The sequence below is a fragment of the Acanthochromis polyacanthus genome, chromosome 6 (genome assembly GCF_021347895.1).
Source record: "Acanthochromis polyacanthus isolate Apoly-LR-REF ecotype Palm Island chromosome 6, KAUST_Apoly_ChrSc, whole genome shotgun sequence".
Taxonomy (NCBI): Eukaryota; Metazoa; Chordata; class Actinopteri; family Pomacentridae; genus Acanthochromis; species Acanthochromis polyacanthus.
Genome location: NC_067118.1, coordinates 31,303,904 through 31,317,615, shown reverse-complemented (window position 1 = coordinate 31,317,615; position 13,712 = coordinate 31,303,904). Strand labels below are relative to the sequence as shown.

The window sequence follows — 13,712 nt, the reverse complement described above, 5'->3', positions numbered from 1 at the left end:
TAAACATAATAAAAGCCCCCCCATGCAATCACTCAGAAATACTTTACAGTGTAAAGCAGAACTGAAACATTTTACTTATACTTCTTGTAATGATTTGGTTCCAAAAACTACTAAAATTGAACGTGCTGATCCCTAAAATAAACCCTCTAGTTTTAAGATGTATGAAAATACACAGTTGTTAATAATGGTTTCATTCTTGAACGTTTTTAATTGCGTTAAAATCGAACACATATTGCTGTGGTTGTACAGAAGATTGCTGTTACCGCCCCTTTCTACCTAAGCAGCTGATTTCAATTGGGCTGATCACCTGGAGGTCACATGGTGCGCACGTGACAAAAGCCTACAGATCCAAATGCAAGGTTGCACCAAATAATAAAGATGGCTTTAATTTTTTTTTTAAAAAAGGCCAGATTCTAATAGAACCTCGAGGTTGCACACGTTTGTGCAACCGTCGACATCTCATAATGAGCCTGTGTGGAAATGTGTGTAAATCACAAGTTTGGCGTCTGATGAGTTTGCCACACATTTGGGCCACGGGGACTCGAATCGTGTTTTACAGACTGCTTTCATTTGCAACCATAAAACTATGAGCTCGCCGTCGGAGAGGGGTTCAACTATCGGGGTTCTCGGGCAGATGTCAGTGCTGTTGGCTGTTTGATCCGAAGCTCCAACGAGTGTTTCTTTAAGTGCGTGTGTGGAGTTTTCCTGCACCGGGTGATAGGAGGGGTTGGAGAGTGACGCTGGCTGCGCCTTGGTGCTGAGCGGAGCGCTCACCTGCAGATGAGAGAGCCGGGGAAACTCGGGGCAGAGCTGCAGCACACTCACGGAGCGCACGGAGGGACGTAAGGAGCAGTCTGACCAAGCAGTGGGGGGGAATTAAACAATTACTGGAGAAGAATCACGGAACGACCCTCTCTCTGGTTCCTTGTCCAGGCTGCTTTCACTCGCTTGCTCGCCACCATGAGAACTGACTTCGCTCTGGTCCTAACAGCAGCCCTTCTTCTGGACACATTCTGGGTAAGATTTATCTGTCTCTCTCTTTTTCTTTTTTAGTTGTGACACAGCACAGAAGCTTGGATAAAGTCATGCAGTCGGATGGAGTCCGTGCAGAGTGCTGCAGAAGCGCAGCGCTGGTCGTTATTTCCCTACAAGTACGCTAATTGGTTCCTTAATGAATTTAGATGTGCAAGAGAAGGGGAAAAAAGTGAGAATTAAAGACCTAATGTGTTTGATCCTCGCCACATTTTCTTTAGATTGCATTCAGATCACGACTGGGCAGCAAAAAAAAAATCCTACACAAGTTAAATTACGGCGTAATCTAATCATCCAGGGTGATGTTCTTTATCAAACTAGTCCCCTCGCCTTTTTTTGGCTGCAGCCCCGCTTATAAATCGTCATCGATCAGAGAGAAAAAGCCCACGAAAAGTGAAACTTTGAAGTTGTAACGCGCTATTCAACCTTTTCTCGTCATATAATCAATAAAACCTGAATTAAGTCGGCGCCGGTGGGCTATTCCCAGCGGCTCTCCAAGTAGCTCCTAAATCTTTTTCTGCCTGTCGCTCGAGACAAAAAGCATTGCTCACATATTACATAAATTTAGGAAAAAATGACACTAAGATATTTCTCTCCTGCGTTATTCCCTCCCGGGTCCAGTGTGTGATGTCTCCTCTTCATTCCAGTCCAGCCAGTCTTGGCACCAGTGTGTGTGTGTGGTGGGGGAGGTATGAGTGTGTGCGCACACATTTACGCATGTGTCTGTAGTGGGTCAGATCGTTCAATTTGACCAACAGTGGGCACTAAATGCTGGGTGCAAAGTTGTCTGTACACACAATCAGCCTCATGCACTGCTCTGTTCCTCTCTGGACCCCTCTGCGAGTGTAAGGATCACAGTGAAGAGGGAGGAAATTATGCTGCATTCATGCAGTTTTTTTTGTGTCTCTCTAACTAAAATCTGTTCTCATTTCATTTAGGTTGCTTTCTTTATGGAGCACTTCAAAAATAAAATCACAGACGCTGCACTGTCTGAGTGTTTAATCAGCCGTGTGCCAACCCAGAAAGCATGTAGTTGATAAACTTGTTGAATATATACCAACAAACTGCTGCTCTATATATTTCTTTTCTCCAAGACTCGGGGCCAAAGAAGAGGGAGAGAAATCAATTGAATCCATGTTTATCGATGTCTTGCATTGTATTTTCTTCCTTCCAGAGGAATAATGGGGAGCATGCTTCCAAGGGTCTCTGCCGACCGGGCTTCTCACAAAGCTTCTACTCTGTGCTCATTTCAAAGGATATACTGCAAGGCCAGGGTCTACTCAAAGGTAAGCCCATTAATTGGAGAGTTATGTATATTTTATGTTGTCCAAACTATTTAGTGTGAGTGAAAGGCTTCCCTCTCTGTATGAAGGCCAGTGAGAGGAAATGGTGATGTGTTTTCTCGGTGCCGTTACTGAAGTAGCACGTGTGCATCTTGGAAACTGATGTAAAACTGAAGAATTTAAAGATTTAATTCAGCCACATTGATGCATGCATTTCAAGCTGGCCATAGTGCAAACAGGAGCAACTCACTGCTGTAAAGCGATTCCATTTGTTTGCTTTTACGGTCTGAATAAAAACAACTGAGGGCTTCACAAAAAAGAGCCTCGCAGGCATCTTTTGAAATCTTTTCAGCAAAAATGTAAATGAATGCAACACATGCCATGTGTCGGATGCATGCCTGTTACTTTTTGGATACATCTGCTACACTTTAACTATTTTCTTACACTGTGCAACCTCTTCAGCAATATTAGTATCACGCTCTCTGTCTTCATTACAGTAATTGTACGTACTATCACCTTCACACTACAACGTCCTACCCAGCTGTGTGTGCACTGCTCCAGTTGCACAGTGAGCCAACCAAGTTTGAGGGCCCGATAGTGCAGGAAATGGAATCGACATCCTGTGTCTAATCTGGCACTGCTCCTGCCAATGTGGGCTAATTGCAATTCTCTATTGATCCCAATGGTTTTTTTCTTATAGCTCAGCTAAGCTGCATTGTTTTGCTGTGGGCGCACAATAGCTCTTTTGTGGGTCGACTGTGTCTTCGGCAGCTGTGCGGTATATATTTCTTACTCTCCTTATCCGAGAGAGACCTGGCAAGGATACAGCTGTCTAGACTCTCTCCTGAGTGTGCGCGTGCACACAGCCACACACACATGCTTTTTAGGCTATGGATATACAGTACGGTATATTATTTTTTGGTGGGTTTATCTTCTGTGTCTATATATGTTTGTTCATTGTCGGTGTGATATAAGATGGGAGGAAGGTATCAGCTTGATTTAAGTGTTTCATTAACTTCAGTATATTGTATCCAGGCTGGAAGTGGGATTGGATATGGGGCATTGTCACTGGCAGCGAGCTTGCTCTCAGTGTGGTAGTGATATCTTCAGCCCAGCAGGGGGTGTCAACACAATCACAAACAATCTCAGAATGAGCCATCACTGCTGCACAGGAGCCATTTATTTCAGAGAGCATTATTTATCTAGTTTGGTCTCAGGGAGATGAAATTGTCTCTGTATCTCCCTTCACACATAAACTAATCTTTAGTGGTCTAGCATGTTTGTTTTCAGTATTAGGAATTCAATTTACCACTTACAGCAGAGGCTTCCGTGTGATTTGAGTGTATGAGTGGTTATTTTTCTAGTGCCAGCCACATTTAAGCCAGCTTCAGACATAAACCACTAATAAATCATGACAGTCTAAAATCAAACAGACTTGTAATTCATTTGGAGCGTTCCCTTAAATCACAATCAGAGCTTATGCTTTAATTTAACATTGAGCATTAGTTCAATCTGCATTGCTTGAAAAGATCCTGCTAAAGTGACACATTCACAGCTGCAGTCTCTCTTTTTTTTTTTTTTTTTTTTTTTTTTTTTTAACACATGTTTAAGAGCACAGCTGCAGTGGCCGAGCAGACAGACATCCAGACAAATGCATACACATCCTATGTGATTTACAGGGCTGAGGCAGTTGATTTATAGTTGGTAAGGGTGTCACTGGAGGGAGGCAAGAAGCAGCTCAGGAAAGGCTTTAATAATAACATTGTTTAACCCAAAACCGTCAGACGGGGGCAGGAGTAATGACACCCGCTCATGCGTGCACACACACACACACATATATATGTATATGTTAGTCGCTGGGGGGAATAATGGGAAGGACAGAACTAGGACCTTGACTGTGATGGGGAAGATGCCTGGGTCTAGACAGGAGGTCAACAGGGAAGAGGAGAAGGGTGTTACATTTCACATCTGATAATTTTGCGCCACTCTGATGCACCAAATTGCCTAAAAAAGCAAAAGACTGATTTTGCTTTTGAAACTGCAAATATAATGGCAAAGCCACAGCAGAATCTCATCGCGGAGTCACACTGCAGGCTTTATGGAATCATATTTTGTCCAAAGTGTGTGAAATAGCTTTTCATTTCCAGCTCCAATTTTGCATTGCATCTTTTTGGAAAAAGCAGCTGTTCATGTTTTTTTCCCCCTTGTTATAATTTCCTTTGTCTCTCTAATGCAGTCATTTACATTTTCAACCCTCTGAGTCATTTACAGCTTCTCATGACTTTGTTTTGGATTAATCTTCTTTTAATGAACAGCGATGCTCATTTAGATCACTTTCTAAAAAAAAAAAAAAAAAAAAAAAAAAAGGATCTTGATGTTGTGGCCAACTGAGGGTTTTTCATTGATAAGCACAGCCCGTGTAATAAACATTTGTAAGTAGAAATTCTGCGCATTGCATTGTTCCGGCTGTGGGAATTGATTTGCTTCTGGAAAACCCCTGCCAGTTACAAAACATTTAAACACACACAAAATGTCTGAATCACACAAATCAGAATGCTGCGTAGTGTCTGCTGGTAGATTATAAATCTGGATTGTAAGCAGCATTTTTGGTGGCCATTTTCCAGAATCTATCATACACATTTTACAGCATACTGACTATTGATGCTAACAGTTTTTACATAAATGTGCCTTTGTAGGTACAGCTTGCATGCGACCAATACAACACACACGTCAGTCACACCTTCATATTTTCTCTGATTTAAAATCAGCACACGCTACCTGAACTTAACTCTTATGAAGCCCTCATTCAGCTATGTCCACAACAAATTGTTAAAATAATCTATGGATCATAGATGCCGTCACGATGTTTGGACTATTTATGTCCCACAGGCGAGGGAGTATGAGTTGGACCCTGGCCAAACTCGCACAGATAAACAGAGCCAACAAATGTAACCTCATCCCATGCGTCCCTGCATCCCTCCGCCGATTCTGTTCCTGGTAATGAAATCCAGGGCTGGTGGTTTCAGCTCAGTGAGCCCACTCTGCTGACCTTGGATTTTGTTTGGGTTACTGGTGGTTTTTGGGCAGCCCTCACTTTCTGTATGTGTGGCTGTGTTTGTCTAAGTGTGTTTTAAACAGGGAAATGAGGATTGAAAGGCAGATCGGGCTAATTCTGACGTGTGATGTGCTACTTTGGGACACGTCGGTACCTGAGCTATAAGGAAGCTGGCGTCCATAGTGAAGCTTCTCAGAAGGAGCTGGAGATTTTTCCCTGCAGTCATCACTTTGTTTTTCGAAGATCCACTGATGCTTGGCTCCATTTTGAAAATGAGATGCCTCCAGTAACTCATCAGCCAGAATGAATGGCCCCGATGTCTGTATTAAGGTGACCATATGTCTTTTAACCCTCCTGGTCCGGCTTGAGGTTGCTATTGTGCTCATAAATACATTTTTGTGATGCACTGAGCTTCTCCGCTTTCTTTCTCTCACACAGAAATGCACACTTTATCACTCTTGCACACATATGGATACACCTGGTGTCTATTGCAGTGTCTTTACATGCTGCCATTAAGTAGAAATTCACCATGCAGCCGTTGCCATTTAAATCTGTGCCTTGCCTCCCTGACCCAGATCCTTTCTCTCTCCCTTCAGTGCCACCTCGCTTGTATCGCATTCACGGCATATTCTGGCTTTTGCCCACTTCGAGAATTGCCAGAAACCAGAGGAAATGCACAAGAGAATTTTGCATTCTGAATAAAACAAATTGTTCAGAGCTGTAATTTTCTCCTGGATAATATTTCCAAAAATCTCTTCCAGCAGGCATCTAGAAGGCCCTGGGTGATGAGTCTTGCCTGCCTTCACTGGTGAAGCTTTCCTATGAGGCTTTAGGTGATTTTTCAAAATCCAATAGCCGCAATGTTACTTTGCTGTAGGCTTTGTATTCTGAACATCATTTTTCAACTTGAAGTGCAGAAGTTGATATACAGTAAGTATCAATTTCACCCCCAGTTTAATGCACAGAGCTATTTTCGTACGGAAAAATGGCTCACCATCACAAATAACCTTACTGGATCCTGTGCCTTAGGTTTTAATAATGCATCAGAAATGAGAGCGCAATTTCCTGCCCTTTTTTCCCCCAAAAATCAGAGCTTGCACACATACTCTTCACTGGTTCACAGGGCTGATGATGTGGGGACAGAAGTGTGCCTGACTCATGGGATCCTGAATAAAAGATGCCTTTTCTTTTCACATGCTCCATAGGGATGGACAATACATCAGTTTTCTCTTCCCCTTTACCCTCAAACAGAATTAGATTGTTTTGATTTCCTGTTTACCTTTTGCCCCAAATCTCATGACACACAGCCTGCAGTGTTATCTGGGTCGATAGCAGGCAGGCATCCTCATGGAGATTAGACATTGTTGGAATATAGCCTCCTTTGTTTCTTTTCTGCATCTGCCTAGCTCATTCACATTGTTTTCTCGCTGTCTCTATTAGTTTTGGATCATAGTGTCTTACTTTACTCTAGTTTTATGTGATGTCCTATCTGCCTTGGTTCTCAAAGATTCTCAGCAGCCCCCTCCCATATACAAATCTAATCCCTGCTATAATGCAAAATAACCACACAAATCCTTATTCTGTGCACGCCATCTGTTTGAACCATTACATGGTTTATAGCTAATTTTTGTGAGGATATTCATTCGGAGAGACAGGAGCAGACACATCCGTTTTCACTGGTTATTAATTACAGCAATGCATGAGGCTGACATTTGTTGGATATTTTGTGAAACGGTGAAGACACTCCAGACAGAGTGAGGTGCTGGTTTATGCTCTTCAGGCCAAAGGCTAATGTGACTTCAGGGAGCTGTTACAAATATCCAGCCGACACATATTTACTTAACTTGTAACGTTATTCCTGATGTATGTGTTGGGTAGTTTGTACGAGTTCTGTGTGGATTTTCCATGGGGGGTTGTATGAATGATTTAGCCACATGGTTGAAGATTTGTTTCTCCATTAATGTCTAGACATGAGTGTTTTATGAGATAAACGGGGAGGGGAAGTATGGTACACCTGCAAGAGTGCCTTTTGATTAATACTATTAGGCTTGGGAGACCATGCTGTGGAATGGTTATGTGCTTTTTGTATGCTTGGCGTGTGCATTTTTTGGTTGAATGTACTGTGCGCATTGAAGTAGTTGACTGAGGCTCTGTGCATAGCAGGTATTCCAAGGTTTTTCCAAGCTGGTCATTAGAAAGGCAAGCAGGATAGAATGATATAAGAAAGAAAGCAGGTGGAGGCCATTATTTTTTAATGGGTTTTTTGACATCTTCTCCCTTTGTTTTGAGAGAAGGGACAAAGGAGACTGGGGAGGGGAGGGGGGGGGGGGGGGGAGAAATGTGGGAGACTTCCTGCAGATTGAGTTACTCTGCGGCATGTGTGAACTCTGCATCCTTGTCATCTGCTTGGTACATTAAGAGACCTCCTGCCTTGGTATGATGGGTCTTCTGGGTTTCTACAGAACCAAGGTTATGGCCCTTGTGAAGACATTAAACCCATTTAAATACTTTGCTTGGACTCTGGCTCTTTAACGCACAGATGGTGTGTATGGGCTCTGAAGGCTGTAAGATGACAAGGGGGCAATACTCTCTCTCTCTCGTGCACATTTCTCTAAGGTTAAGGTTTTTTGTGTGGTAGTGTCGGCTTAAAACTGCAGAGCGGCTGTTGCGAGGTGTCCCTGTTGTCTTTGAAATAGTTTTTCGTGAGGAGTGATGCAAGGTGCTTGCAGGGCTTTTTTTTTTTTTTTTTTTTTTTTTGCTGGGATGTGGTGGACAGGGATTACACCAGCAGGATAATGGTAAGCCTACAAGGCTGTTTTCTCTTTGCTCGAGAGTCATACTGACCATGTCCTTCAGCTAGGCGACTGTCAGAGGGCGAAATATAGGGTGGAGTACAGGGAGACTTTCCTCTCAGCCGTGTTGAAGCATAAGATAAGACTCTGTTCCCTGAAGCAGCCAGTGCATTATCATATATGGTGCTGCTTACTGATATTGTTCATTCATGCAAGCACGCACAAGGAAACATAGAAACCCACGATGGTGCTCTAAAATAAATGGGATCCAGATTTCCACTCCCTGCCTGCCCAGCACTCCAGTATAACTCTGGCCTGGACCCAGACTCTTTGGTGTCCTCACTCTCTCCTAACTCCTTTACTGCCTGTGTTTGTCTATAGCAGCATTTTAATTACACCCTAATTGCTTCAGTTGGAAATTAAGCCGCTGTGTAGAAAACCAATAAAGTGATGATTCAGCTATCATGGCTCCATCACTTTTTATTTTGTCCGTGCGCCGTAGCAGACAGGCAGTGGAAGAGACAAGGGTGACACCATTTTGCAGCCGAGGCTTTCTTTCTATGACTATTTTAGCACTGTCCAAATTAAAAATGTATGAGTTCACTTTGGATAATTCGCTTCCTCTCAGAAATCCTTAACTCTAGCTTCTTGTAACAAAAACATAATTAAAGAGAAGTGGAGCAAAATCTCATTTACAGCCATTGTCATGAGAACGCTTCATAACAGTGAAAGAATATGAAAAATGGTTCAGTGTTCTCACCCAGCACCTCCATTAATGCTCCTCTTTGCCTGCTTTCTCCAACTGAGATCAGATCATTATTTTTAATTAATGAGACTTCTGTCCATTTCTCACAGTTTTCTCATCAACAGCACAAGTGTATGATCTCTCTGTGGGCAAGAGAAATCCAAGAGCATTACAACCTCATATGCTATTCCCTTTGCTTGAAGATCCCTTGTCTTTGTTAAGGGAGGATGAAACGAAGTATAGAAGCCCTCGGAAGACATGGCTGTCTGGTAATCACTAATTGTGTCCTGAACTCCTTGTGAACGTTCCCCATTAAGTTCTTAAGTTCAGCACACAGTCAAATCATTGCCTCTGAACAAGGAAGCTGTGCAGAAACACTAGGGATGGAGGGATAAAAAGATAGAGGACTTGGGGGTCGACAAACAGAGTGCCAGTAATGTTAATTAATCAGAAGACAATGATGAGTCCCATGGTGTCTGGGCCCATGCTATTCAACAGGTTAAAAGCTAATAAGGGGCTAACAAAGGCACTTCCAGAGGAGCCCTGGTCTTTGCAAACAGTGTCTGTTATTTCATGTCAAGATAGATGTTGGCTTTCTGACGGACTGTATTGATTTCCCCAAAGGGGGAATTCTTATAACTCCCTGTGGTTTTGGACAGAGGTAGCCGGATAGTTAGGCACTCTTTTCAGTTTGTGGTCGCTGTTACGTTGTTACTCAAAGGCTGTTTTGGGGCAAAAATAACTTTTACACAAATAATTCTCACCTTAGAATTTGTCAATTGTTTTTTTTTTCTCCTCCCATTGATAAAAGTATCTAAATTATTAGCATATGTGCACTAATGTTTTTAAATAATCCAAAACTTAAGAGATGAAATTTCAGAGGGTTGGACCAGTTAACATTTGTTTGATATTTGGCTCCAAAGATTAAATGATCTTTAAAATAACTGATCAACTAATAATTAAAAAAAAAAACTGGCTACTTGTTTCAGTACATTTTAGATGAAGCACTCTTAATGTCCTTGATGATGTACAATATTGTTTAAAGTTTATTTTGTTCTGCCTTTTTATTATTTTCTTCTTGGAGCTGCTGTAACGGTGAAGTTTCCCCACTGTGGCATCAATAAAGTTTATCTTGTCCATCACTGGGGATTAGAATTGTGAAGTGACATATCCAAAGGAGAGAACATTAAAGTACACTGTCTCTGATCTTGGATATATGATATATAGCTCAACTTTAATCCATCATTTATTACTTAAAAATGCTCAGTGTTGATGTGAATGATTTAAGTTCTCTACAAATATGTATGTGTTGCAAAATGCATCCACATATTTCGAAATGTGTGTAGTAGGGTACAGTGAACGCTGTCACAACTCAAAGAACTGGTAAAGCACAGAACAAGCTGCAGTCAGTACAGATGAGAAACCGTTGCTGCTGAAAGACTTGTTGAATTTAGTGATTCAAATTGAAGCTGATGTGGAATCTGAATTCTCAAGACAATGTTACAGTGAGGCAGTAACTTTTCAACTAAAGCACATTTTATCTCCTAAAGTCGCCGTTGTTTGTGTAGTCTTTCATTTGTTTTGCTTGTTAATTATCCGTGAATGTCAGCTTGACATTACAGCATAGATGGAGGGCCAAATATTTTTTGATGTTCTTTTTTTCAGCAGGGCGCTTTAAAAAAAAAAGTAAAATCACATATTTTATGTGTGAAACTCAGTGGTATACCTCTTCCGCAATACAATGTAAATAATACATTTAAAAGACAGATTGTCATAGCTGTGGTAACGGTTGTCATGGAGTGTTAATAACTTGCATATACTCAATTACTCAGTTAACATTTGCACTGCACCAAGAGATGAATGCATGCCCTTATAAAGTGATGATTTGTGTTTAGGATTACAATGCAGTCCACAGTGCTCTAGTGAGTCTATTTTGGATTTCTGCTGCAATCTGTTTATTTCAACTACAGTACTTTGTTGTAGTTTAGTCATTCTTTTGTGCCAAAAAAATGATTAGCAGGGTGCAGTTTGTTTTTCAATCTGGGTATAATTTGTTTTTCTGTGTGTTTAAGTATGAGCCTTGAAGTTTGCTTTGTCGCAGTCAGACTCCGAGGAACCAGAGGCATGTAGAATATTCAGCTTAACCTGCAGTTCACTTTAACATGAAGGCTGCATGCCTTTTTATTAAACATGGTGGCTGCTGTGGAGAGCTGTATATGCATTTGCTGATATGCTATACAGTCCCTGACAAAAGTATTGTCGCTTCTCTTAAGTTGTAGGAACAACAAATAACTGGACTTGTAGTTGATCAATTGGAATCAGAAATGGCTCACATGAATTACAAAGCCCTCTAGATTATATTTATTATGCCAAAATAAAGTTTTGTATCATTCATTGAGTTTTATCATTTAATTAGGACAGAAAGCTCAGATTTTGCTTGGACAAAAGTCTTGTCGCATACAAAAATAATGTTGAAATTATACATATACTTTATTCTGAATACACAAATATGCTATAAAAACATCAGAACATTAAGTCATGGTGTCTTGCAAAAAAGAATTCATATTGTGTATGACTTCCAGAGCTTGGAGGACTGCATCCATAGTCTCATCAATGACTCAAATAACTTATTGGTAAGGTCATGTTAAATGGCAAAGAAAACAGTCTTACAGGGCTCCCAGAGTGCATCAAGATTCTTCGGCTTCATCTTCCAAGCCTTCTCCTTCATTTTACCCCAGACGTGCTCAATAATGTTCATGTCTGGTGACTGAGCTGGCCAATCCTGGAGCTCCTGGACCTTCTTTGCTTTCAGGAACTTTGATGTGGAGGCTGAAGTATGAGAAGGAACACCATTCTGCTTCAGAATTTGCCCTCTCTTATAGTTTGGGATGTAATGGGCAGCAAGAATTTCTTGATACTTCAGGCTGTTGATGTTTCCATCCACTCTGCAGAGCTCTCGTACACCCCATAACAGATGTAACCCCAAACCATGATTTTTCTTTCACCAAACTTGAGTGTTTTCTTGGTGAATCTTGGGTCAGTGGGGCTTCTGCAGGATTTGCGTTGATTGGGATGCAGTTCAATGGATGATTCATCAGAAAAATCAACCTTCTGCCACTTTTCATTGTCCATCCTTTCTGCAAGCTGTGGACCTTGACAAATGTAACACGATTTTTTGTTTTCTGTTTAATGCTGGTTTCTATGCACTAATTTGACTATGGAGAACACCGCGTAAGAGAATCTGACAAACTGTTCTTGTAGATACAGGGATTTCTGGCTACCAGTTCACGTGTAACTCTGTTGCAGTTGAAAAAAGGCTGGCCCTGGACTGTCGAAGCAACACATGCTTTTCTCTAACAGGTGTCTGCCTGACCTGGGCTTGTCATAAACGTCACCAGTTTCTTCAGATCTGTTTCTTTTCCTCTCTACTTGACATTTGGATACATTAAAGCTGTCTGCCACCTCAGCAGCAAACTTGGTCTTCAGGGTCTTGATGATCAGCACTTTGGTCTGTGGTTGGATCTTTGGCATGCTGTCGGGGTCAGGTTGGGCTTCATATGAAGGTCTTGTGCCTTGGGATTCTTTTTTTATACACACCTGGGAATGTGTCAGTTACAGTATTTGTCACAGGTGAACTTCTAATCTGTGACTGGTTGAATCATTTAAAGACATGACAAGACTTTTGTCCTTGAAAAAACAGATATCATGGGCTTTACCAAGACGTGAACATCAGGACGCTTTGACGGGTTCAATTTGCACCCAGTTATTAATGTGAAAGTCCTTGACATCAAAATGAACCATTTTTTTTTGTGAGAACTGATTGATTAGAAGTAAAGTTATATGCCATTTAAGGTTACTATATCCTTATGCGACAAGACTTTTGTCAGGGACTGTACAGCTCTGAGTCAGGAGCTGAATGTCTAAGATTGGTATGTAACAATGCAGCATTTCTCTGTTTGTAAGTGTAAAAAGGCCCCATAATACCATTGGTCAAACGCCATTACTAGTGAGGCAGCCGTTTCAAGCCTTGGGACCGACACTCTTTTAAAAGTACACTGGCCAGAATTTCTTTCTTCTCCTTCTCCCTATCTGACTATTGTCTTTTTCAGCACATCAGAGGACGAGGCAAAGAGCGAGGGTAATGAAAGGCCCTGCTTTCCTCCTCTGGGCCTGGGAGAATGTAGAGTAGCAGATAAGTTGTCTAGCTCTGAGTCTGAGAATGATCAAAAACAAAGTGAATCCTGTGGCTGCAGAGGGAACACGCTCCTGTGAGGGGGTAGTGGGAGGGATGGAAGGGGGAGGAAGGGAGGAGAAGGGCTAGAGGAGCAGCCATGCTCAAGCGAAGATAATGTTTGCTCATCTCTGAGGTGGAAGGCGGTGAGGAGCTGCAGACAGGTTGGCGAGCAGGCAGATGGACTAGTTTCACTGCTTGAAGCTTGGACGTGGATGCACAGAAAGACCGGTTTACTCTGGTTTCTGGGCGATGTAGCAAAACTTTGGTGGTCTTACATGATGATTGGCATGTTGGTGGTGCCTCAGTGTACGGTGGAGATAATGAATGTTTTATTTCCATCTTGTGAACTGGGCTTTGGGAAATTTTAGCTACACGCAATTAAATATCACACATGTGCCTTTATGCTTGCAGGCACACGCGCGCACACACGCATGCACATACTGTTTATCGTCCCTAGAGGCAGGAGGCAGGGCCCTGGTCTGGGAGGGGTGATTATCCTAAACAGAGAAATGAAAGGATTACAAAGCGATGGTGTAATCCAGCTGTCAATCCCACACCTCATTAGCAAACA

The 13,712-nt window shown here is 41.9% G+C and overlaps 1 protein-coding gene across 1 annotated transcript in view; it reads left to right on the top strand.

The window, feature by feature from the left end:
* The first annotated feature begins 531 nt into the window (after nt 1–531).
* LOC110948302 (cadherin-4-like) overlaps nt 532–13,712 on the top strand; it is a 232,853-nt gene continuing 219,672 nt past the window's right edge. The window contains exons 1-2 of the mRNA XM_022189773.2: nt 532–1,017; nt 2,207–2,318. Of these exons, the coding sequence (XP_022045465.2) occupies nt 961–1,017; nt 2,207–2,318 (169 nt within the window). The 5' untranslated portion in view covers nt 532–960. The remainder of the gene's footprint in view (nt 1,018–2,206; nt 2,319–13,712) is intronic.